Below are 25,521 nucleotides of genomic sequence, written 5' to 3' on the forward strand. Positions count from 1 at the left end.
AAAGATTAAACACAATACTTGCCCGGCCCCCAGAACTACATGTCCCGGGCGTCGGGTGATGTAAAGTGACCATCCCTGCATGATGAGCCGACATTGACCTCACAGCACTGCCTCAGAGCAAACTAGTCATAGGAAGGATCAGATTTATCATTCCTTGTCTGCAGATCTAATACTCATCAAAACCAGTTCAGAGACCAAACAATCCCAACAGAGAAAAGGGGCCCCGGACCTCAAAATTGTAGTAAACACTAAACAGTCCAAACAAAATGTCTTCCCATGGGGGGAGTAGTTCTTCAATGTCCAGCAACCCTCCTATTCCCCCCTCACATCCACATCCTATTATTGTGTGACCAATACCATCCAAATCATTCTTACTTTCATTTCCCAAAGTTATCCGTCTACAAGGAGACCTGTATAGATCACATGATGGCACCAATGAGGATGGAGGAGGACCGGAGTCACATGACTGAGAAGATACTAAACCTCACCCTGGAGATCATCTACCTGCTGACCGGAGAGGTGAGGAGGATTCTGGGAGGTCACATGACATCACTCTTATCTCTATTAATAAAACACAGACCTGACCGGAGAGGTGAGGAGGATTCTGGGAGGTCACATGACATCACTCTTATCTCTATTAATAAAACACAGACCTGACCGGAGAGGTGAGGAGGATTCTGGGAGGTCACATGACATCACTCTCATCTCTATTAATAAAACACAGACCTGACCGGAGAGGTGAGGAGGATTTTGGGAGGTCACATGACATCACTCTCATCTCTATTAATAAAACACAGACCTGACCAGAGAGGTGAGGAGGATTCTGGGAGGTCACATGACATCACTCTTGTCTATTCTGGTCAATAGACCATTTTATTTTTGCACACATTTAGATGATGTCAGGTGGTTGATATTGTTTTATTTGTCTCCTGATCTGTAGGATTATGTTGTAAAGAAGAAGTCTAGTGGGGAGCCAATCTCAGGAGGATGGAGCAGAACCCAGAGCCTCACCATGGTGCCTCCATCTCATTCTCTGATACCTGAGAGGGAGAAAGAGCAGAAGATTCTGGAACTGACCACCATGATGGTCCATCAGCTGACAGGAGAGGTGAGCGGTGCCGGGAATTCTGGGACATTCTCCAGTAACAGACAAGGGATGTGTCTGGATGGTGACTGTATCATTGTGTGTGTCAGGTTCCTATAAGGTGTCAGGGTGTCACTGTCTATTTCTCCATGGAGGAGTGGGAGTATTTAGAAGGACACAAGGATCTCTACAAGGACGTCATGATGGACAATCAGCCGCCCCTCACATCACCGGGTAAGAGGAGACTTTATTGTAAAGGAGAGAGCAGTACGGAGGATCCACCTAGATCCCCCATCATCTGATAAACACATAGAAACAATGGATTCAGTCAGTGTGTGTGTTTCCTACAGATGGATCCAGTCATGGGAACCCACCAGAGACATGTCCCCGTCCTCTGTATTCCCGGGATTCCACACAGGAAGGTCACACCATCCCTCACCATCATCAGGTAGATGATGACAATTATTAGTAGTTGTGATTTATACACAGCATGTTTGTTACAATGAATGTTTTATTATATCTTTCAGAGTGGAATCCTCGGGGATGATAATATTGATGTTAAAGAAGAGTATAAAGAGGAGGATGAGGAGTATGGAGTGATGGAGGAGTTTTCAGAAGGACACAAGGATATGATGGAGCCACTTAATACCAGGAACCCACCAGAGAGATGTCCCCGTCCTCTGTATTCCCGGGATTCCAAACAGGAAGGTCACACCATCCCTCCGCATTGCAAGGTTGGTGGGATGGGGAATCTAGAACATGGACTTGTAGAGACTATGGGCTCCAATCACAAAGCGGTATCTTCCCGTATCCCAGTATGTAGTAAGATGCTGCATTCTGTTTTTTAGTAGTGAAGCCTGCGGGTAATTTACCACTGGTGTCCATAGCAACACTTGTAAATAGCTTGTTGTTAAGGAGAGGGCAGCCGCCAGTGTCCCCAACAACCAGTAAACAAGGAGCGGACAGTCGCCAAGTTCCCCGCTGACAGCTGTGACAGGTCTGGTATGGATTTTGAGGGGAACCCCGATGCCAAAATAATAAAAATAAAGGTGTGGTTTCCCCTCCAAAATCAACACCAGACCCTTAGTGAGTGCCCACCTTCCTCCTGAACCATACCAGGCCACATACCCTCAACATGGGGTGGGTGCTTCAGGGCAGGGACGCTCTATCCTCCCAAAAGCACCTTATCCCCATGGCGATGGGGACAAGGGTTCCTTCCCCACAACCCTGGGCAGTGGTTGTGGGTGGGGGGCTTATTGGAATCTGGAAGCCACCTTTAACAAGGAGGCCCCCAGATCCTGGCCCCCCACAATGTGAATGAGTATAGAGTACATAGTACCCCTATTCATTCACCAAAAAAAAGTAGTTTAAGAAAACACTGGAAGTAATTTTTGACAAAACAAAAATAAAGAACAATATCCCCCTGATGTAGATCCATCGATGATCCAATCACGATACTCACTGTCATTGCCTTCTTGTGACATCACCAATACAACATGCCCTGGTCAGTGACATCACCAATACAACATGCCCCGGTCAGTGACATCACTAATACAACATGCCCCGGTCAGTGACATCACCAATACAACATGCCCCGGTCAGTGACATCACCAATACAACATGCCTCGGTCAGTGACATCACCAATACAACATGCCCCGGTCAGTGACGTCACCAATACAACATGCCCCGGTCAGTGACGTCACCAATACAACATGCCCCGGTCAGTGATGTCACCAATACAACATGCCCCGGTCAGTGATGTCACCAATACAACATGCCCTGGTCAGTGACATCACCAATACAACATGCCCCGGTCAGTGATGTCACCAATACAACATGCCCTGGTCAGTGACATCACCAATACAACATGCCCCGGTCAGTGACATCACCAATACAACATGCCTCGGTAGGTGACATCACCAATACAACATGCCCCGGTCAGTGACGTCACCAATACAACATGCCCCGGTCAGTGACGTCACCAATACAACATGCCCCGGTCAGTGATGTCACCAATACAACATGCCCCGGTCAGTGACGTCACCAATACAACATGCCCCGGTCAGTGATGTCACCGAGTTGCACCGTCCCTTAGTATATTTAGTGGCAGGAGGCATCAGAGCTGTCAGACAGAGGGGAGTCTTTATTGGGAGCGGAGCTTTTCTTTCCGAGTCAGCGGTGACAGCGAGCATCGTGATTGATGATGGATCTACACCGGGGGGACATTTTGCTTTAGTTTTGCTTTTTTAATAAAGGACTTGTCAAATACTGCCTGCTGTCTATTTAACAGAATACTTTTTTGGGGTGAATAATTAGGGGTACCATGTACCCCATACTCATTCACATGGGGTGAGGGATCTGAGGGCCCCTTGTTACATTTTGTAAGTCCTCTGCCTGCAAACCCCCACAGCCACTAGCCTGGGTTGTGGGGAAGAGTCCATTGTCCTCATCAACATGGACAAGGTGCTTTGGGGGAGCAAAGCCCCCCTGCCCCAGAGCATCCACTGCATGTTAAGGGCACGTGGCCTGGTATGTTTCAGGAGGCGGGGTCGCTTGCTCATCCCCCCCTTTCCTGACCTGCCAGCAGCATGCTCAGATAGGGGTCTGGTATGTATTTCTTTCATTTTGGCAAGGAGTCCCCCTCAAAATCCATACCAGACCCCAGGGGGGGACCCTTGAACATTTTCTTAATATTTCATTGCCAGTAATTCTTTTTTTTAGATTTATCGGTTGGTTTGGATGCGGCAGCCGCTCGCTCCCTAACAACCATGTTGTTTACTGGTTGTTAAGGATGCCAGCGGCCACCCACTCTTTACCAAGCAGTACACATTTCCTGAATGCCGCATGTCTCCACCACTAATTAATGACCGCATGCATTTCATTCTTTATTTCCTTCTGTGAATGTAACGCCTGTTCATGCGGTATTTACTGAGCGTGTTCAGTGTTTGTGGTCAATACCGCAACACGGGATAGGAAATGGACAGTTTCAGGATGGCATGCGGTATTTAGGGGAAATGTACCGACATATCACATGTGATCTGCTTCTGTGAAGGGAGACAATGTGTGGATTTTGTGTGTGATGTCACAATCATAAATCTTACATTTTACAGATGATATTTTCTCTCATTTCCTTGATTTAGAGTGGAGATCCAATCGATATAGAATTTGAGGTGAAAGCAGAAGAAGAAGAGGCGTATGTGAGGGATGATCAGCAGTCTATGGAGGAGGATGGAATAACGGGGACATTTATAGAGGAGGACACTCCTACAGAGATCAGCACAGGTGGGTCATGAACACTAAATCCATTCCTCCACCCATACTGCTCACTGATTGGTCCAGAGTAGGGCGGGGACTGGGTGATATCAGCCTGTAATCCCCTGGTCACTTTCCTGAGCTGTGTTCCCCGTCCTGTATTCCTGGATTTCTCTCGGATAATCTTCCTTCTCTGTGCTGCAGACACAATTTATGTCTCTAGACTGGATTTATGGAGGTTCTGGGGTTAAGCTGGCAGGAAAATGTTCATTTTCACCATAAGTGTTACTAGACCTAGGCACCTGGGGTGTGTGTCTTGGGTCTTCTTCCCCATTCCCGGGTCCAGTAAGATCTCTGACAGAACAATTCTCCCAGGGTTCCTTGCTCTGTTATCTGCTGGCTGTGCCGGGTGGAGGGATATGTCTGTATAGTCTCAGACCAAAGTCACTGAGTGCAGTCTCAGGAGATGGGAGACAGCAGTGTGGGACCTCTGCAACTTGTCTACAGTAAACATTTAATCTTCCACTTATTACTTATTACTGAATACCAATATTATGAGTCCTGACCCTTACACTGTATAAATTATATTGTACATTACATACTCCTGACCCTGCACTATATATTCCATGTTGTACATTCCATACTCCTGACCCCTGCACTATATACTCCATGTTGTACATTACATACTCCTGACTAGAGATGAGCGAAGTATTCAAAAATTCGATTCGACTGATTCGGCGAATTCGTAGAAAAAATTTGATTCGAGTCGAATATATTCGCTGTGAATTTAAATTAAAAAAGGGTGTTTCTAGGCTTCAGAGAGACTTAATATTAGTGCTGAACACTGTACCTTTAATTTAAATGCCCTTGGAGTCTGCTGGGGAAGAGAAATAATACTGTCAGGCAGTATGACATGCAGATGAGTGCCGTCGATCTTAGAATCACCGCACACTTCACTCATTTGGCCAGTCACGGGGCCAAAACCAGAGTGTGGAGCCACAGTGTGGCGGTGGAGGCAGCAGCAATGGGAGGCCATGCAGCACCCTATGACAAAAATGGAAACCACCAGCAGTGTGAGGAGACCTGAAAGTGGCACATGGCAGAGTGTGGCGATAGAGACAGCAGCAATGGGAGGCCGTACAGGGACCCATGACACACTCTGGACCTGGCAGCAGCATGAGGAGGCGGTACAGGGGCCCATGGCAGATTACGGGCCTGGCAGCAGCATGAGGAGTCGGTAGGGGGGCCCATGGCAGATTACAGGCCTGGCAGCAGCAATGGGAGGCCGTACAGGGACCCATGACACAATCTGGACCTGGCAGCAGCATGGGGAGGTGGTACAGGGGCCCATGACAGATTACGGGCCTGGCAGCAGCATTTGGAGTCGGTACGGGGGCCCATGACACACTCTGGACCTGGCAGCAGCATGAGGAGGCGGTACAGGGGCGCATGACAGATTACAAGCCTGGCAGCAGCAACTTGGACAGGAGGACGTTCAGTTTCTGCACCGTCTGGTGCGTGCTCGCAAACTGTTGTCTCTTGGAAACGGATTCCAAGAAAGACTGCTGACGGAATCCGTGAAGAGGAGTAGCAGGAGAAGGAGCATCTGAACGAGCGGAATATGCCAACAAGCGACAACAGGGGCCCATGACAGATTACGGGCCTGGCAGCAGCATGAGGAGTCGGTACGGGGGCCCATGGCAGATTAGGGGCCTGGCAGCAGCTATGGGAGGCCCGTAATCTGCCAGCACCCTATGACAAAAAATGGAACCCACCAGCAGTGTGAGGAGACCTGAAAGTGGCACATGGCAGAGTGTGGCGATGGAGACAGCAGCAATGGGAGGCCGTACAGGGACCCATGACACACTCTGGACCTGGCAGCAGCATGAGGAGGCGGTATAGGGGCCCATGGCAGATTAGGGGCCTGGCAGCAGCTATGGGAGGCCCGTAATCTGCCAGCACCCTATGACAAAAAATGGAATACACCAGCAGTGTGAGGAGACCTGAAAGTGGCACATGGCAGAGTGTGGCGATGGAGACAGCAGCAATGGGAGGCCGTACAGGGACCCATGAGAGACTCTGGACTTGGCAGCAGCATGAGGAGGCGGTATAGGGGCCCATGGCAGATTAGGGGCCTGGCAGCAGCTATGGGAGGCCCGTAATCTGCCAGCACCCTATGACAAAAAATGGAACACACCAGCAGTGTGAGGAGACCTGAAAGTGGCACATGTTTGGGGCATGATTCATGGCGGATTTAGTCAGTTGTGTCAGGAACTGGTGGTTTGAAATCCAGACTAATCCACGCCTGATTCATTTTCACAAACGTCAGTCTCTCCACACTTTGGGTGGACAGTCGTGTCCTCCGCGGAGTTGCAATACCTCCTGCCGCACTAAACACGCGCTCCGATGCCACGCTACTGGCCGGGCATGACAGCCTTTCAAGGGCAAATTCAGCTAGTTGGGGCCAAAGGTCAAGTTTCGTTGCCCAGTAGTCAAGGGGATTGTCTACCTCGGTTGGCAGGGTGCTGTCCAAGTAGGCCTAAGCCTGTTGTTTGAGGTCCTGCTCCAGGTCCACCTGATGCTGCTGCTGCTGCTGCTGCTGCGGCTGGTTAGTAGTTTCCTCACTGCGCTGGTGAAGAAAGCTACTCATCATCGACTGCAGACTGAGGCAGCCGCTGCTGGTGGAGCTGCCACTGCTCCTACCACCCCACCCCTCCCCTGCTGCCATGGCAGCGGAACGCGAGCGCACAGGGCCCACAGTGTCTGAGGATGGACGTTGGCGCAGACAGGCAGAGACCAGCTGACTACATAGGTGGTTTTTATAGTACGTTATTTTGGCCTCCCTCTCAGCAGGTGTGAAAAAGGCCACCATTTTGGAACGGTAGCGAGGGTCCAACAAGGTGGACAGCCAAAAGTCATCCCTCTGTCTGATGGTTATTATTCGGCTGTCGCTACGCAAGCAACCGAGCATGCTATGGGCCATTTGTGCCAAGGAATGCGAGGGACTCCCTGCCTCCATCTCCACAGCATACTGCCACGGTGCGTCTGGGTCCTCTGTCTCCTCCTCCTCCTCCTCCTCCTCTACCAGATGCTCCTGCTCCTCCACTCCTGTCCGCTGAGTGGAAAAACCACCCATTTCACTCAATAATTCCTGAGCACCAATGTCCTCCTCTACCTCCTCCTCTTCTTCCTGTCCTGCCCCCACAGGGGTCATGTGGCGTTGAGATCTGTGCGCCACGTCTACCGCACCCTGACCAGCCATTGTTAACAGCATTTGTTCCAGGACGTGCAACAGAGGAATGACGTCGTTCATCCCATAGTCCTGCCGACTCACGAATAGCGTGGCCTCCTCAAAGGGCCTGAGCAAGCGCAGGTGTCACGCATGAGCTGCCAATGGCTGACATCTAAGTTACACAGGGAATACCTTTATCCGCTTTTAACATCAGGAAATCTGTGATGGCCTTTTGCTGTTCGTAAAGGCGGTCTAACATATGTAGGGTTGAATTCCACCTTGTTGCAACGTCACAGCATGAGGAGTCGGTATAGGGGCCCATGGCAGATTAGGGGCCTGGCAGCAGCTATGGGAGGCCCGTAATCTGCCAGCACCCTATGTCAAAAAATTATACACACCAGCAGTGTGTGAGGAGACCTGAAAGTGGCACATGGCAGAGTGTGGCGATGGAGACAGCAGCAATGGGAGGCCGTACAGGGACCCATGACAGACTCTGGACCTGGCAGCAGCATGAGGAGGCGGTATATAGGGGCCTATGGCAGATTAGGGGCCTGGCAGCAGCTATAGGAGGCCCATAATCTGCCAGCACCCTATGTCAAAAAATTCAACACACCAGCAGTGTGAGGAGACCTGAAAGTGGCACATGGCAGAGTGTGGCGATGGAGACAGCAGCAATGGGAGGCCGTACAGGGACCCATGACAGACTCTGGACCTGGCAGCAGCATGAGGAGGCGGTATATAGGGGCCCATGGCAGATTAGGGGCCTGGCAGCAGCTATGGGAGGCCCTTAATCTGCCAGCACCCTATGTCAAAAAATTCAACACACCAGCAGTGTGAGGAGACCTGAAAGTGGCACATGGCAGAGTGTGGCGATGGAGACAGCAGCAATGGGAGGCCGTACAGGGACCCATGACAGACTCTGGACCTGGCAGCAGCATGAGGAGGCGGTATATAGGGGCCTATGGCAGATTAGGGGCCTGGCAGCAGCTATGGGAGGCCCTTAATCTGCCAGCACCCTATGTCAAAAAATTCTACACACCAGCAGTGTGTGAGGAGACCTGAAAGTGGCACATGGCAGAGTGTGGCGATGGAGACAGCAGCAATGGGAGGCCGTACAGGGACCCATGAAAGACTCTGGACCTGGCAGCAGCATGAGGAGGCGGTATATAGGGGCCCATGGCAGATTAGGGGCCTGGCAGCAGCTATAGGAGGCCCATAATCTGCCAGCACCCTATGTCAAAAAATTCTACACACCAGCAGTGTGAGGAGACCTGAAAGTGGCACATGGCAGAGTGTGGCGATGGAGACAGCAGCAATGGGAGGCCGTACAGGGACCCATGACAGACTCTGGACCTGGCAGCAGCATGAGGAGGCGGTATATAGGGGCCTATGGCAGATTAGGGGCCTGGCAGCAGCAATGGGAGGCCCATAATCTGCCAGCACCCTATGTCAAAAAATTCAACACACCAGCAGTGTGAGGAGACCTGAAAGTGGCACATGGCAGAGTGTGGCGATGGAGACAGCAGCAATGGCAGGCCGTACAGGGACCCATGAGAGACTCTGGACCTGGCAGCAGCATGAGGAGGCGGTATATAGGGGCCTATGGCAGATTAGGGGCCTGGCAGCAGCTATGGGAGGCCCTTAATCTGCCAGCACCCTATGTCAAAAAATTCAACACACCAGCAGTGTGAGGAGACCTGAAAGTGGCACATGGCAGAGTGTGGCGATGGAGACAGCAGCAATGGCAGGCCGTACAGGGACCCATGACAGACTCTGGACCTGGCAGCAGCATGAGGAGGCGGTATATAGGGGCCTATGGCAGATTAGGGGCCTGGCAGCAGCTAGGGGAGGCCCTTAATCTGCCAGCACCCTATGTCAAAAAATTCAACACACCAGCAGTGTGAGGAGACCTGAAAGTGGCACATGGCAGAGTGTGGCGATGGAGACAGCAGCAATGGCAGGCCGTACAGGGACCCATGAGAGACTCTGGACCTGGCAGCAGCATGAGGAGGCGGTATATAGGGGCCTATGGCAGATTAGGGGCCTGGCAGCAGCTATGGGAGGCCCTTAATCTGCCAGCACCCTATGTCAAAAAATTCAACACACCAGCAGTGTGAGGAGACCTGAAAGTGGCACATGGCAGAGTGTGGCGATGGAGACAGCAGCAATGGGAGGCCGTACAGGGACCCATGACAGACTCTGGACCTGGCAGCAGCATGAGGAGGCGGTATATAGGGGCCTATGGCAGATTAGGGGCCTGGCAGCAGCTATAGGAGGCCCATAATCTGCCAGCACCCTATGTCAAAAAAATTCTACACACCAGCAGTGTGAGGAGACCTGAAAGTGGCACATGGCATGAGAGACTCTGGACCTGGCAGCAGCATGAGGAAGCGGTATATAGGGGCCTATGGCAGATTAGGGGCCTGGCAGCAGCAATGGGAGGCCCGTAATCTGCCAGCACCCTATGTCAAAAAATTCTACACACCAGCAGTGTGTGAGGAGACCTGAAAGTGGCACATGGCAGAGTGTGGCGATGGAGACAGCAGCAATGGCAGGCCATACAGGGACCCATGAGAGACTCTGGACCTGGCAGCAGCATGAGGAGGCGGTATATAGGGGCCTATGGCAGATTAGGGGCCTGGCAGCAGCAATGGGAGGCCCATAATCTGCCAGCACCCTATGTCAAAAAATTCAACACACCAGCAGTGTGAGGAGACCTGAAAGTGGCACATGGCAGAGTGTGGCGATGGAGACAGCAGCAATGGCAGGCCGTACAGGGACCCATGAGAGACTCTGGACCTGGCAGCAGCATGAGGAGGCGGTATATAGGGGCCTATGGCAGATTAGGGGCCTGGCAGCAGCTATGGGAGGCCCTTAATCTGCCAGCACCCTATGTCAAAAAATTCAACTCACCAGCAGTGTGAGGAGACCTGAAAGTGGCACATGGCAGAGTGTGGCGATGGAGACAGCAGCAATGGCAGGCCGTACAGGGACCCATGACAGACTCTGGACCTGGCAGCAGCATGAGGAGGCGGTATATAGGGGCCTATGGCAGATTAGGGGCCTGGCAGCAGCTAGGGGAGGCCCTTAATCTGCCAGCACCCTATGTCAAAAAATTCAACACACCAGCAGTGTGAGGAGACCTGAAAGTGGCACATGGCAGAGTGTGGCGATGGAGACAGCAGCAATGGCAGGCCGTACAGGGACCCATGAGAGACTCTGGACCTGGCAGCAGCATGAGGAGGCGGTATATAGGGGCCTATGGCAGATTAGGGGCCTGGCAGCAGCTATAGGAGGCCCATAATCTGCCAGCACCCTATGTCAAAAAAATTCTACACACCAGCAGTGTGAGGAGACCTGAAAGTGGCACATGGCATGAGAGACTCTGGACCTGGCAGCAGCATGAGGAAGCGGTATATAGGGGCCTATGGCAGATTAGGGGCCTGGCAGCAGCTATAGGAGGCCCATAATCTGTCAGCACCCTATGTCAAAAAATTCAACACACCAGCAGTGTGAGGAGACCTGAAAGTGGCACATGGCAGAGTGTGGCGATGGAGACAGCAGCAATGGGAGGCCGTACAGGGACCCATGACAGACTCTGGACCTGGCAGCAGCATGAGAAGGCGGTATATAGGGGCCTATGGCAGATTAGGGGCCTGGCAGCAGCTATGGGAGGCCCTTAATCTGCCAGCACCCTATGTCAAAAAATTCAACACACCAGCAGTGTGAGGAGACCTGAAAGTGGCACATGGCAGAGTGTGGCGATGGAGACAGCAGCAATGGGAGGCCGTACAGGGACCCATGACAGACTCTGGACCTGGCAGCAGCATGAGGAGGCGGTATATAGGGGCCTATGGCAGATTAGGGGCCTGGCAGCAGCAATGGGAGGCCCGTAATCTGCCAGCACCCTATGTCAAAAAATTCTACACACCAGCAGTGTGTGAGGAGACCTGAAAGTGGCACATGGCAGAGTGTGGCGATGGAGACAGCAGCAATGGGAGGCCGTACAGGGACCCATGACAGACTCTGGACCTGGCAGCAGCATGAGGAGGCGGTATATAGGGGCCTATGGCAGATTAGGGGCCTGGCAGCAGCTATGGGAGGCCCTTAATCTGCCAGCACCCTATGTCAAAAAATTCAACACACCAGCAGTGTGAGGAGACCTGAAAGTGGCACATGGCAGAGTGTGGCGATGGAGACAGCAGCAATGGCAGGCCGTACAGGGACCCATGAGAGACTCTGGACCTGGCAGCAGCATGAGGAGGCGGTATATAGGGGCCTATGGCAGATTAGGGGCCTGGCAGCAGCTATGGGAGGCCCTTAATCTGCCAGCACCCTATGTCAAAAAAATTCTACACACCAGCAGTGTGAGGAGACCTGAAAGTGGCACATGGCATGAGAGACTCTGGACCTGGCAGCAGCATGAGGAAGCGGTATATAGGGGCCTATGGCAGATTAGGGGCCTGGCAGCAGCAATGGGAGGCCCGTAATCTGCCAGCACCCTATGTCAAAAAATTCTACACACCAGCAGTGTGTGAGGAGACCTGAAAGTGGCACATGGCAGAGTGTGGCGATGGAGACAGCAGCAATGGGAGGCCGTACAGGGACCCATGACAGACTCTGGACCTGGCAGCAGCATGAGGAGGCGGTATATAGGGGCCTATGGCAGATTAGGGGCCTGGCAGAAGCTATGGGAGGCCCTTAATCTGCCAGCACCCTATGTCAAAAATTCAACACACCAGCAGTGTGAGGAGACCTGAAAGTGGCACATGGCAGAGTGTGGCGATGGAGACAGCAGCAATGGCAGGCCGTACAGGGACCCATGAGAGACTCTGGACCTGGCAGCAGCATGAGGAGGCGGTATATAGGGGCCTATGGCAGATTAGGGGCCTGGCAGCAGCTATGGGAGGCCCTTAATCTGCCAGCACCCTATGTCAAAAAAATTCTACACACCAGCAGTGTGAGGAGACCTGAAAGTGGCACATGGCAGAGTGTGGCGATGGAGACAGCAGCAATGGGAGGCCGTACAGGGACCCATGACAGACTCTGGACCTGGCAGCAGCATGAGGAGGCGGTATATAGGGGCCTATGGCAGATTAGGGGCCTGGCAGCAGCAATGGGAGGCCCGTAATCTGCCAGCACCCTATGTCAAAAAATTCTACACACCAGCAGTGTGTGAGGAGACCTGAAAGTGGCACATGGCAGAGTGTGGCGATGGAGACAGCAGCAATGGGAGGCCGTACAGGGACCCATGACAGACTCTGGACCTGGCAGCAGCATGAGGAGGCGGTATATAGGGGCCTATGGCAGATTAGGGGCCTGGCAGCAGCTATGGGAGGCCCTTAATCTGCCAGCACCCTATGTCAAAAAATTCAACACACCAGCAGTGTGAGGAGACCTGAAAGTGGCACATGGCAGAGTGTGGCGATGGAGACAGCAGCAATGGCAGGCCGTACAGGGACCCATGAGAGACTCTGGACCTGGCAGCAGCATGAGGAGGCGGTATATAGGGGCCTATGGCAGATTAGGGGCCTGGCAGCAGCTATGGGAGGCCCTTAATCTGCCAGCACCCTATGTCAAAAAATTCAACACACCAGCAGTGTGAGGAGACCTGAAAGTGGCACATGGCAGAGTGTGGCGATGGAGACAGCAGCAATGGCAGGCCGTACAGGGACCCATGAGAGACTCTGGACCTGGCAGCAGCATGAGGAGGCGGTATATAGGGGCCTATGGCAGATTAGGGGCCTGGCAGCAGCTATGGGAGGCCCTTAATCTGCCAGCACCCTATGTCAAAAAAATTCTACACACCAGCAGTGTGAGGAGACCTGAAAGTGGCACATGGCATGAGAGACTCTGGACCTGGCAGCAGCATGAGGAAGCGGTATATAGGGGCCTATGGCAGATTAGGGGCCTGGCAGCAGCTATAGGAGGCCCGTAATCTGCCAGCACCCTATGTCAAAAAATTCTACACACCAGCAGTGTGTGAGGAGACCTGAAAGTGGCACATGGCAGAGTGTGGCGATGGAGACAGCAGCAATGGCAGGCCGTACAGGGACCCATGAGAGACTCTGGACCTGGCAGCAGCATGAGGAGGCGGTATATAGGGGCCTATGGCAGATTAGGGGCCTGGCAGCAGCAATGGGAGGCCCATAATCTGCCAGCACCCTATGTCAAAAAATTCAACACACCAGCAGTGTGAGGAGACCTGAAAGTGGCACATGGCAGAGTGTGGCGATGGAGACAGCAGCAATGGGAGGCCGTACAGGGACCCATGACAGACTCTGGACCTGGCAGCAGCATGAGGAGGCGGTATATAGGGGCCTATGGCAGATTAGGGGCCTGGCAGAAGCTATGGGAGGCCCTTAATCTGCCAGCACCCTATGTCAAAAATTCAACACACCAGCAGTGTGAGGAGACCTGAAAGTGGCACATGGCAGAGTGTGGCGATGGAGACAGCAGCAATGGGAGGCCGTACAGGGACCCATGAGAGACTCTGGACCTGGCAGCAGCATGAGGAGGCGGTATATAGGGGCCTATGGCAGATTAGGGGCCTGGCAGCAGCTATGGGAGGCCCTTAATCTGCCAGCACCCTATGTCAAAAAATTCAACACACCAGCAGTGTGAGGAGACCTGAAAGTGGCACATGGCAGAGTGTGGCGATGGAGACAGCAGCAATGGGAGGCCGTACAGGGACCCATGACAGACTCTGGACCTGGCAGCAGCATGAGGAGGCGGTATATAGGGGCCTATGGCAGATTAGGGGCCTGGCAGCAGCTATAGGAGGCCCATAATCTGCCAGCACCCTATGTCAAAAAAATTCTACACACCAGCAGTGTGAGGAGACCTGAAAGTGGCACATGGCATGAGAGACTCTGGACCTGGCAGCAGCATGAGGAAGCGGTATATAGGGGCCTATGGCAGATTAGGGGCCTGGCAGCAGCTATAGGAGGCCCATAATCTGCCAGCACCCTATGTCAAAAAATTCAACACACCAGCAGTGTGAGGAGACCTGAAAGTGGCACATGGCAGAGTGTGGCGATGGAGACAGCAGCAATGGGAGGCCGTACAGGGACCCATGACAGACTCTGGACCTGGCAGCAGCATGAGGAAGCGGTATATAGGGGCCTATGGCAGATTAGGGGCCTGGCAGCAGCTATAGGAGGCCCATAATCTGCCAGCACCCTATGTCAAAAAATTCAACACACCAGCAGTGTGAGGAGACCTGAAAGTGGCACATGGCAGAGTGTGGCGATGGAAGCAGCAGCAATGGGAGGCCGTACAGGGACCCATGACAGACTCTGGACCTGGCAGTAGCATGAGGAGGCGGTATATAGGGGCCTATGGCAGATTAGGGGCCTGGCAGCAGCAATGGGAGGCCCGTAATCTGCCAGCACCCTATGTCAAAAAATTCTACACACCAGCAGTGTGTGAGGAGACCCGAAAGTGGCACATGGCAGAGTGTGGCGATGGAGACAGCAGCAATGGGAGGCCGTACAGGGACCCATGACAGACTCTGGACCTGGCAGCAGCATGAGGAGGCGGTATATAGGGGCCTATGGCAGATTAGGGGCCTGGCAGCAGCTATAGGAGGCCCATAATCTGCCAGCACCCTATGTCAAAAAAATCTACACACCAGCAGTGTGTGAGGAGACCTCAAAGTGGCACATGTTTGAGGCATGATTCATGGCGGATTTAGTCAGTTGTGTCAGGAACTGGTGGTTTGAAATCCAGACTAATCCACGCCTGATTCATTTTCACAAACGTGAGTCTCTCCACACTTTGGGTGGACAGTCGTGTCCTCCGCGGAGTTACAATACCTCCTGCCGCACTAAACACGCGCTCCGATGCCACGCTACTGGCTGGGCATGACAGCCTTTCAAGGGCAAATTCAGCTAGTTGGGGCCAAAGGTCAAGTTTCGTTGCCCAGTAGTCAAGGGGATTGTCTACCTCGGTTGGCAGGGTGCTGTCCAAGTAGGCCCAAGCCTGTTGTTTGAGGTCCTGCTCCAGGTCCACCTGATGCTGCTGCTGCTGCTGCGGCTGGTTAGTAGTTTCCTCACTGCGCTGGTGAAGAAAGCTACTCATCATCGACTGCAGACTGAGGCAGCTGCTGCTGGTGGAGCTGCCACTGCTCCTACCACCCCACCCCTCCCCTGCTGCCATGGCAGCGGAACGCGAGCGCACAGGGCCCACAGTGTCTGAGGATGGACGTTGGCGCACAAAGGCAGAGACCAACTGACTACATAGGTGGTTTTTATAGTACGTTATTTTGGCCTCCCTCTCAGCAGGTGTGAAAAAGGCCACCATTTTGGAACAGTAGCGAGGGTCCAACAAGGTGGACAGCCAAAAGTCATCCCTCTGTCTGATGGTTATTATTCGGCTGTCGCTACGCAAGCAACCGAGCATGCTATGGGCCATTTGTGCCAAGGAATGCGAGGGACTCCCATAGCGTGGCCTCCTCAAAGGGCCTGAGCAAGCGGCAGGTGTCACGCATGAGCTGCCAATGGCTGACATCTAAGTTACACAGGGGAGTACCTTTATCCGCTTGTAACATCAGGAAATCGGTGATGGCCTTTCGCTGTTCGTAAAGGCGGTCTAACATGTGTAGTGTTGAATTCCACCTTGTTGCAACGTCGCAGATCAGGCGATGCTGTGGAATTCCGTTCTGCCGCTGCAGCTCAAGGAGGGTGTGCTTTGCGGTGTAGGAATGGCTGAAATGCATGCAAAGTTTACGTGACATTTTAAGGATGTCTTGCAGTGGGATGGTGGATTTTAAGAACCGCTTGACAACCAGATTGAACACGTGAGCCATGCATGGCGCATGGCACAACCTTCCTTGACGCAGAGCAGACACCATGTTCTTGCCGTTGTCGGTCAACATGGTTCCGATTTTGAGTTTGCGCGGAGACAGCCATCTGTCGATTTCTCTGTTCATTACACTCAGAAGTTCCTCCCCTGTGTGACTACGTTCGCCAAGGCATACCAGGTGCAGAACAGCGTGACACCGTTGCGCCCTGCACATGTGATATGCCGGTCGGGTAATGGGACTTGGCACGGGGGTGGCGGCTGAGGACACGGCGGAAGAAGAGGTGGTAGAGGCGGACATCTTTGCCGGACCAAGGACGTGCAAACGTGGAGGCAAAAGCGGCGTGACCTGTCCAAGTTGCTGGTGCGGCTGTGACGGCACCACGTTCACCCAGTGGGCCGTAAATGACATGTACTGTCCCTGACCGTAGTTACAGCTCCACACGTCGGCGCTGCCGTGCACTTTGGCAGAGACCGACATGCTCAAAGACTGGCCCACCATGTCTTCTACATGTGAATGCAGGGCTGGCACTGCCTTTTTGGCGAAGAAATGACGGCTTGGCACTCTCCACCGAGGCGCGGCACAAGCCATCATTTCTCTGAAAGGTGCTGAGTCCACCACTTGGAAAGGGAGGGACTGCAGCACCAGCAACTTGGACAGGAGGACGTTCAGCTTTTGCACCGTCGGGTGCGTGCTCGCAAACTGTTGTCTCTTGGAAACGGATTCCAAGAAAGACTGCTGACGGAATCCGTGAAGAGGAGTAGCAGGAGAAGGAGCATCTGAACGAGCGGAAGATGCCAACGAGCGACAACTCCCCTCAGCAGAGGTGTTGGAGCCTTGACTGGCTGATGGAGGGCGATTGACGTCGGGTGACGGAGCAAGTAACGGAGCGGGTGATGGAGCGGGGGCTGGGGCGGGCAGAACCGCCGTATCTTTATCACGGTTTTCCCAGGCCACCAAATGGTGACGCTGCATATGCTGCCGCAACGCTGTAGTCCCAACATGGGCCCCCTGGCCACGCTTGACTTTCTGGCCACATAGTCGACATACGGCTACGTTTACTTCCTCGGGCGGCTTGACGAAAAATTGCCACACCGCCGAGTAGGAAACTTTGCCCCTGATACTCCTCACTGGCTGACTGCTGCTTCCTCCGTGCACACCGGCACCACTACTGGCCGTGGTGGTAGGCTGCAGTGGAGCTGGTGCTCTACTCCGTGGCCGTTTGGCTCCACTGACACTGCTGCGACCCTGCTGCTGTCTCCTGGGCAACCCACCGACTGTTTTGCTCGCTGCCAAGCTGCCACCCTCTTCTCCTGATGATGCGGAAGAAATTGCCTGATGACGACGAGGCTGCCAAGTGCGATCAACCTCCTCATCATCAAGTAGGGTCTCCGCCTCACTACTAGCCCCCTCGGCTGCGTCTGGGTCAGGAGACAGACCTGTCTCTAGACCGGCTACCGAGCCACTCTCCTCGCCACTACTTCTTCGCCTGGCTGCTGAAAAGGCGGATGTCTCCCCCCGTTCCTCTGTTAGCTCTTCCTCACTGTACAGTGGGGCTGAGCCCACAGCATGCGATACTTCGCTTGGTGAGGGAACACCAAAGGACAGGGGCAGGTAGAGGACACGTGATTTCAGTGGGCTTGGTCCCGGGCCATGCCAACTAACGGTTGTGTCTGACGTACCCACCGACCGTTGGCTGTAGGTGTCAGAGGTGACCTGGGAAGAGGAAAATGACCGAGCCAACCAATCGACGACGGCAGGGTTGTCGGTGGAGACACGACCGCTGGATGACACCGGGAGCACTGGCCTCTGGCTGCGAATAGTGCTGCCTCGACCCCTTCCTCTGCTGCCACGTCTGCTCGCTCCTAAAACATTGCCTCCTCTGCCACTCCTCTGCATGTTGTCTGACATACTCTTTAATTAAACGATTATGTGTCCCTGAGTAACAATTCTGTGTCCCTGAGTAACAATTCTGTGTCTGTGCGAGTAACAATTCTGTGGCCCTAAGTAACAGTTCTGTGGCCCTCAGTAACAATTCTGTGTCCCTGATTAACGTTTCTGTGGCCCCAAGTAACAGTTCTGTGGCCCTCAGTAACAATTCTGTGTCTGTGCGAGTAACAATTCTGTGTCTGTGCGAGAAACAATTCTGTGGCCCTAAGTAAAGTTTCTGTGGCCCTAAGTAACAATTCTCTGGCACTCAGTAACAATTCTGTCTGTCCCTGAGTAACAATTCTCTGGCACTCAGTAACAATTCTGTCTGTCCCTGAGTAAAAATTCTGTGGCCCTAAGTAAAGTTTCTGGGGCCCTGAGTAACAATTATCTGGCACTCCGTAACAATTCTGTCTGTCCCTGAGTAACAATTCTCTGGCACTCAGTAACAATTCTGTCTGTCCCTGAGTAAAAATTCTCTGGCCCTAAGTAAAGTTTCTGTGGCCCTGAGTAACAATTCTCTGGCACTCGGTAACAATTCTGTCTGTCCCTGAGTAACAATTCTCTGGCACTCAGTAACAATTCTGTCTGTCCCTGAGTAAAAATTCTGTGGCCCTAATTAAAGTTTCTGTGGCCCTAAGTAACAATTCTCTGGCACTCCGTAACAATTCTGTCTGTCCCTGAGTAACAATTCTCTGGCACTCAGTAACAATTCTGTCTGTCCCTGAGTAAAAATTCTCTGGCCCTAAGTAAAGTTTCTGTGGCCCTGAGTAACAATTCTCTGGCACTCCGTAACAATTCTGTCTGTCCCTGAGTAACAATTCTCTGGCACTCAGTAACAATTCTGTCTGTCCCTGAGTAAAAATTCTGTGGCCCTAATTAAAGTTTCTGTGGCCCTAAGTAACAATTCTCTGGCACTCAGTAACAATTCTGTCTGTCCCTGAGTAACAATTCTCTGGCACTCCGTAACAATTCTGTCTGTCCCTGAGTAACAATTCTCTGGCACTCAGTAACAATTCTGTCTGTCCCTGAGTAAAAATTCTGTGGCCCTAATTAAAGTTTCTGTGGCCCTAAGTAACAATTCTCTGGCACTCAGTAACAATTCTGTCTGTCCCTGAGTAACAATTCTCTGGCACTCCGTAACAATTCTGTCTGTCCCTGAGTAACAATTCTCTGGCACTCAGTAACAATTCTGTCTGTCCCTGAGTAAAAATTCTGTGGCCCTAATTAAAGTTTCTGTGGCCCTAAGTAACAATTATCTGGCACTCAGTAACAATTCTGTCTGTCCCTGAGTAACAATTCTCTGGCACTCCGTAACAATTCTGTCTGTCCCTGAGTAACAATTCTCTGGCACTCAGTAACAATTCTGTCTGTCCCTGAGTAAAAATTCTGTGGCCCTAAGTAAAGTTTCTGTGGCCCTGAGTAACAATTCTCTGGCACTCCGTAACAATTCTGTCTGTCCCTGAGTAACAATTCTCTGGCACTCCGTAACAATTCTGTCTGTCCCTGAGTAAAAATTCTGTGGCCCTAATTCAAGTTTCTGTGGCCCTGAGTAACAATTCTCTGGCACTCCGTAACAATTCTGTCTGTCCCTGAGTAACAATTCTCTGGCACTCAGTAACAATTCTGTCTGTCCCTGAGTAAAAATTCTGTGGCCCTAATTAAAGTTTCTGTGGCCCTAAGTAACAATTCTCTGGCACTCAGTAACAATTCTGTCTGTCCCTGAGTAACAATTCTCTGGCACTCTGTAACAATTCTGTCTGTCCCTGAGTAACAATTCTCTGGCACTCAGTAACAATTCTGTCTGTCCCTGAGTAAAAATTCTGTGGCCCTAATTAAAGTTTCTGTGGCCCTAAGTAACAATTATCTGGCACTCAGTAACAATTCTGTCTGTCCCTGAGTAACAATTCTCTGGCACTCCGTAACAATTCTGTCTGTCCCTGAGTAACAATTCTCTGGCACTCAGTAACAATTCTGTCTGTCCCTGAGTAAAAATTCTGTGGCCCTAAGTAAAGTTTCTGTGGCCCTGAGTAACAATTCTCTGGCACTCCGTAACAATTCTGTCTGTCCCTGAGTAACAATTCTCTGGCACTCCGTAACAATTCTGTCTGTCCCTGAGTAAAAATTCTGTGGCCCTAATTAAAGTTTCTGTGGCCCTAAGTAACAATTCTCTGGCACTCAGTAACAATTCTGTCTGTCCCTGAGTAACAATTCTCTGGCACTCGGTAACAATTCTGTCTGTCCCTGAGTAACAATTCTCTGGCACTCAGTAACAATTCTGTCTGTCCCTGAGTAAAAATTCTGTGGGCCTAATTAAAGTTTCTGTGGCCCTAAGTAACAATTCTCTGGCACTCAGTAACAATTCTCTCTGTCCCTGAGTAACAATTCTCTGGCACTCAGTAACAATTCTGTCTGTCCCTGAGTAAAAATTCTGTGGGCCTAATTAAAGTTTCTGTGGCCCTAAGTAACAATTCTCTGGCACTCAGTAACAATTCTCTCTGTCCCTGAGTAACAATTCTCTGGCACTCAGTAACAATTCTGTCTGTCCCTGAGTAAAAATTCTGTGGCCCTAATGAAAGTTTCTGTGGCCCTAAGTAACAATTCTCTGGCACTCAGTAACAATTCTGTCTGTCCCTGAGTAACAATTCTCTGGCACTCCGTAACAATTCTGTCTGTCCCTGAGTAACAATTCTCTGGCACTCAGTAACAATTCTGTCTGTCCCTGAGTAAAAATTCTGTGGCCCTAATTAAAGTTTCTGTGGCCCTAAGTAACAATTCTCTGGCACTCATTAACAATTCTGTCTGTCCCTGAGTAACAATTCTCTGGCACTCGGTAACAATTCTGTCTGTCCCTGAGTAACAATTCTCTGGCACTCAGTAACAATTCTGTCTGTCCCTGAGTAACAATTCTCTGGCACTGAGTAACAATTCTGTCTGTCCCTGAGTAAAAATTCTGTGGCCCTAATTAAAGTTTCTGTGGCCCTAAGTAACAATTCTCTGGCACTCAGTAACAATTCTGTCTGTCCCTGAGTAACAATTCTCTGGCACTCAGTAACAATTCTGTCTGTCTCTGAGTAAAAATTCTGTGGCCCTAATGAAAGTTTCTGTGGCCCTAAGTAACAATTCTCTGGCACTCAGTAACAATTCTGTCTGTCCCTGAGTAACAATTCTCTGGCACTCGGTAACAATTCTGTCTGTCCCTGAGTAACAATTCTCTGGCACTCAGTAACAATTCTGTCTGTCCCTGAGTAAAAATTCTGTGGCCCTAATTAAAGTTTCTGTGGCCCTAAGTAACAATTCTCTGGCACTCATTAACAATTCTGTCTGTCCCTGAGTAACAATTCTCTGGCACTCGGTAACAATTCTGTCTGTCCCTGAGTAACAATTCTCTGGCACTCAGTAACAATTCTGTCTGTCCCTGAGTAAAAATTCTGTGGCCCTAATTAAAGTTTCTGTGGCCCTAAGTAACAATTCTCTGGCACTCAGTAACAATTCTGTCTGTCCCTGAGTAACAATTCTCTGGCACTCCGTAACAATTCTGTCTGTCCCTGAGTAACAATTCTCTGGCACTCAGTAACAATTCTGTCTGTCCCTGAGTATGAATTCTGTGGCCCTAACTAGCGTTTCTTTGTCCCTAAGTAACAGTTCTGTGGCCCTCAGTAACAGTTCTGTGTCTGTGCGAGTAACAATTCTGTGTCTGTGCGAGTAACAATTCTGTGGCCCTAAGTAAAGTTTCTGTGGCCCTAAGTAACAATTCTCTGGCACTCAGTAACAATTCTGTCTGTCCCTGAGTAACAATTCTCTGGCACTCAGTAACAATTCTGTCTGTCCCTGAGTAAAAATTCTGTGGCCCTAAGTAAAGTTTCTGTGGCCCTGAGTAACAATTCTCTGGCACTCAGTAACAATTCTGTCTGTCCCTGAGTAACAATTCTCTGGCACTGAGTAACAATTCTGTCTGTCCCTGAGTAAAAATTCTGTGGCCCTAATTAAAGTTTCTGTGGCCCTAAGTAACAATTCTCTGGCACTCAGTAACAATTCTGTCTGTCCCTGAGTAACAATTCTGTGGCCCTAATAACGTTTCTGTGGCCCTAAGTAACAATTCTCTGGCACTGAGTAACAATTCTGTCTGTCCCTGATTATGAATTCTGTGGCCCTAACTAGCGTTTCTTTGTCCCTAAATAACGATTCTGTGGCCCTCATTAACAAGTCTGTGTCCCTGAGTAATGGTTCTCTGTCCCTAAGTAACTTTTCTCTGTCCCCAATTATCGTTTCTGTGGCCCTAACTCTGTCCCTGTCCCTAGTACAGAGCGGTCTGCCTCTGTTCAATAACTGCAGGCAAATGAAGAATTCCAAAATGGCCGCTATTTATAGCTCGACCATTACACAGTGCTGGCTGGCTGGCTGCTGATAGGCTGATGCGATCACATGTAGTTGAGGCATGCATTATGGGTCAGCGCGCCTTGTCTGCGCGCCTTCCCAGACATCCCCGCTCCGTCGCCGCACATGTCAGCCGCCATTTTCTGAAAAATTTCGATTCGCGCGTCCGAATTAGGCTATTTTTCGGATTCGGCACGAATCGAAATTTTTCAGATATTCGACTCGAATTCCACTTCGGATACTTCGATTCGCTCATCTCTACTCCTGACCCCTGCACTATATACTCTATGTTGTACATTACATACTCCTGACTTCTGTTCTCCCCCCTCCCCCCCTGCTATATATACACATGGATTCTCTTTTGTTACACCCATTTCCTCTCAGCTGGATATTTTATATCGGATGATGTGATTGGAGCACAGACTTTTACATGGTGATAATAATGTGATAACATCCTCCAACTTTTGACCCTTAAACAGAAAGTGATAATGAGGGAGGAGTCAATACCCCAATGATGGTGGTCTTCAGGATCAGTCCAGTCTTCATCTTGGTTGTTCTTCCCCCATCCTCACTCTCTGACCTCTGGTGGGGTTCAGCCCCGCTGTTCTTCATGACTAAATCATGGACTAAATAAGGAAGTGCAGTACTTCTTGTGTTGGGAAGATGGCGATGAGTGATAGAGGGGGTGGGGACCCTCGTCCTATAATCCCCTCATCACTGTCCCTCCTATAAAAGACAGTTCTGGTTGTTTCCTCACTCTCTGACTAAGGTCCATGAATAAAGAAATGACCTGGTAGGAGATCAGAGGAGCCATTTCCTAGTTCCCTTGAGGGTGGAATTGAGACCAAGCTGCCTGATGTGGGCGGAGTCCTGGTTTGGGGGAACCAATCAGCTCCTGTCTAGTAATCCTCTTTGTCTTTGTATTTTAGTCCATGGCTGGGAGATGAGGAAAACCTCCGAGGATTGTCTCACTTTGTCTCCAGACTGGAAAGTAGAAGATGAGGACATCACACAGTATAGTCCAGTTGAAAACCCGGCTCCCTCCAATGTCCATCCGGTACCACCCAGTGTAGATGGACCATCGGATTCCTCGTATCCTGAGGAACCTCAGACTGTGCGGGACCGGGTCGGCCTTCCAACAGGGAAGAGCTTCTCCTGTACTGAGTGCGGGAAATGTTTCCATTGTAATTCCAATCTTAATAGGCATAAAAGATCTCACACAGGAGAGAAGCCATATTCCTGTCCTGAGTGTGGGAAATGTTTTTATTCTAAATCCCATCTTAATTTGCATAAAAGATCCCACACAAGGGAGAAGCCGTATTGCTGTCCTGAGTGCGGGAAATGTTTTTCACAAAAATCCAGTCTTAACACACATCAGAGATCTCACACGGGGGAGAAGCCGTATTCCTGTCCTGAGTGCGGGAAATGTTTTTCACAAAAATCCAGTCTTTACACACATCAGAGATCTCACACGGGGGAGAAGCCGTATTCCTGTCCTGAGTGTGGGAAATGTTTTTCAGTGAAGTCCAGTCTTTACACACATCAGAGATCTCACACAGGGGAAAAGCCACATTCCTGCTCTGAATGTGGTAAATGTTTTACACTGAAGTATTATCTTTACATACACCAGCAATCTCACACGGGGGAGAAGCCATATTCCTGTCCTGAGTGCGGGAAATGTTTTTCAGTGAAGTCCAGGCTTTACAAACATCAGAGATCTCACAAGGGGGTGAAGCCATATTCCTGTCCTGAGTGTGGAAAATGTTTTTCAGATAAGTCGAATCTACAAAGACATCAGAGATGTCACAATTTGGAAAAGCCATTTTCCTGTCCTGAGTGCCGGAAATGCTTTTCAGCTAAGTCCATTCTTCATAAACATCAGAGATCTCACATGGGGCAGAAGCTGTATTCTTGTCCTGAGTGCGGGAAATGTTTTTCACGGAAGTCTAGTCTTCACACACATCAGAAATCTCACACGGGGTGAAAGCCGTATTACTGTTCTGAGTGTGGGAAATGTTTTTCAGAGAATTCCAATCTTCATAAACATCAGAGATCTCACATGGGGGAGAAGCAGTTTTCTTGTCCTGAGTCTGGGGAATGTTTTTCATGTAAGTCCAGTCTTCACACACATCAGAGGTCTCACACGGGGGAGAAGCCGTATTCCTGTCCTGAATGCGGGAAATGTTTTTCAGTGAAGTCCCAACTTAAACTACATCAGAGATTGCACACAGGGGAAAAGCTATATTCCTGTTCTGAGTGTGGAAAATGTTTTTCACAGAAGTCTAGTCTTTACAGACATCAAAGATCTCACACGGGGGAGAAGCCACTTTCCTGTCCTGAGTGAGGAAATGTTCCTCACTGAAGTCCTGTCTTCCTGTACATCAGGGATCAAGCATGTGTCATGGGTCACTCGGATGATGTCCCCAGGTGGCTCCGCCTCTTACATATTTGAGAGCTGTCAACCAGGCTTAGAGCACAGGGCTGGGCAGCCATCGTCGGGAACAAAACCTTTCTTCTTTTTGTGGGTCGCCGGTGGCGGGCTTCGTGATTGATGTTGGATCTACTTCGGGGGACATTCTTTTAGATTCTTCTTTTATTAAAGGACTTTTCAAAGACCATGTCCTGTCTTTTTTTTATGCTACACTTTTTGCTTTTTTTGTGAATGAGTAGCAGTACCATGTACCCCATACTCATTCACAAAGGGGGGGCTGGAATCTGGTGGCCCCCTTGATAAAGGGGGCTTCCAGATTCTGATAAGCCCCCTGCCCGCAGACCCCAAAAACCGCTGGCCAGGGTTATCAGGAAGAGGCTCTTGTCCCCATCAACGTGGGGATAAGGTGCTT

At 50.8% G+C, this 25,521-nt stretch overlaps 1 protein-coding gene and 1 pseudogene across 1 annotated transcript; both read left to right on the forward strand.

Annotated features, from left to right (window-relative positions):
• Window positions 1–1,590: 1,590 nt before the first annotated feature.
• LOC149450616 (uncharacterized) lies at window positions 1,591–4,856 on the forward strand. The gene is made up of 2 exons (XM_089691675.1): window positions 1,591–1,818; window positions 4,226–4,856. The coding sequence occupies exons 1-2, from the start codon at window positions 1,591–1,593 to the stop codon at window positions 4,376–4,378; spliced, it is 381 nt and encodes a 126-aa protein (XP_089547801.1). The 3' UTR covers window positions 4,379–4,856.
• An 18,751-nt stretch (window positions 4,857–23,607) lies between these two features.
• Window positions 23,608–25,294, forward strand: LOC149450617 (uncharacterized; annotated as a pseudogene).
• Window positions 25,295–25,521: the final 227 nt, after the last annotated feature.

The sequence above is a fragment of the Staurois parvus genome, unplaced genomic scaffold (genome assembly GCF_062004578.1).
Source record: "Staurois parvus isolate SC_StPar_1 unplaced genomic scaffold, SC_StPar_1.0 ptg000569l, whole genome shotgun sequence".
NCBI classification, from domain to species: Eukaryota; Metazoa; Chordata; class Amphibia; order Anura; family Ranidae; genus Staurois; species Staurois parvus.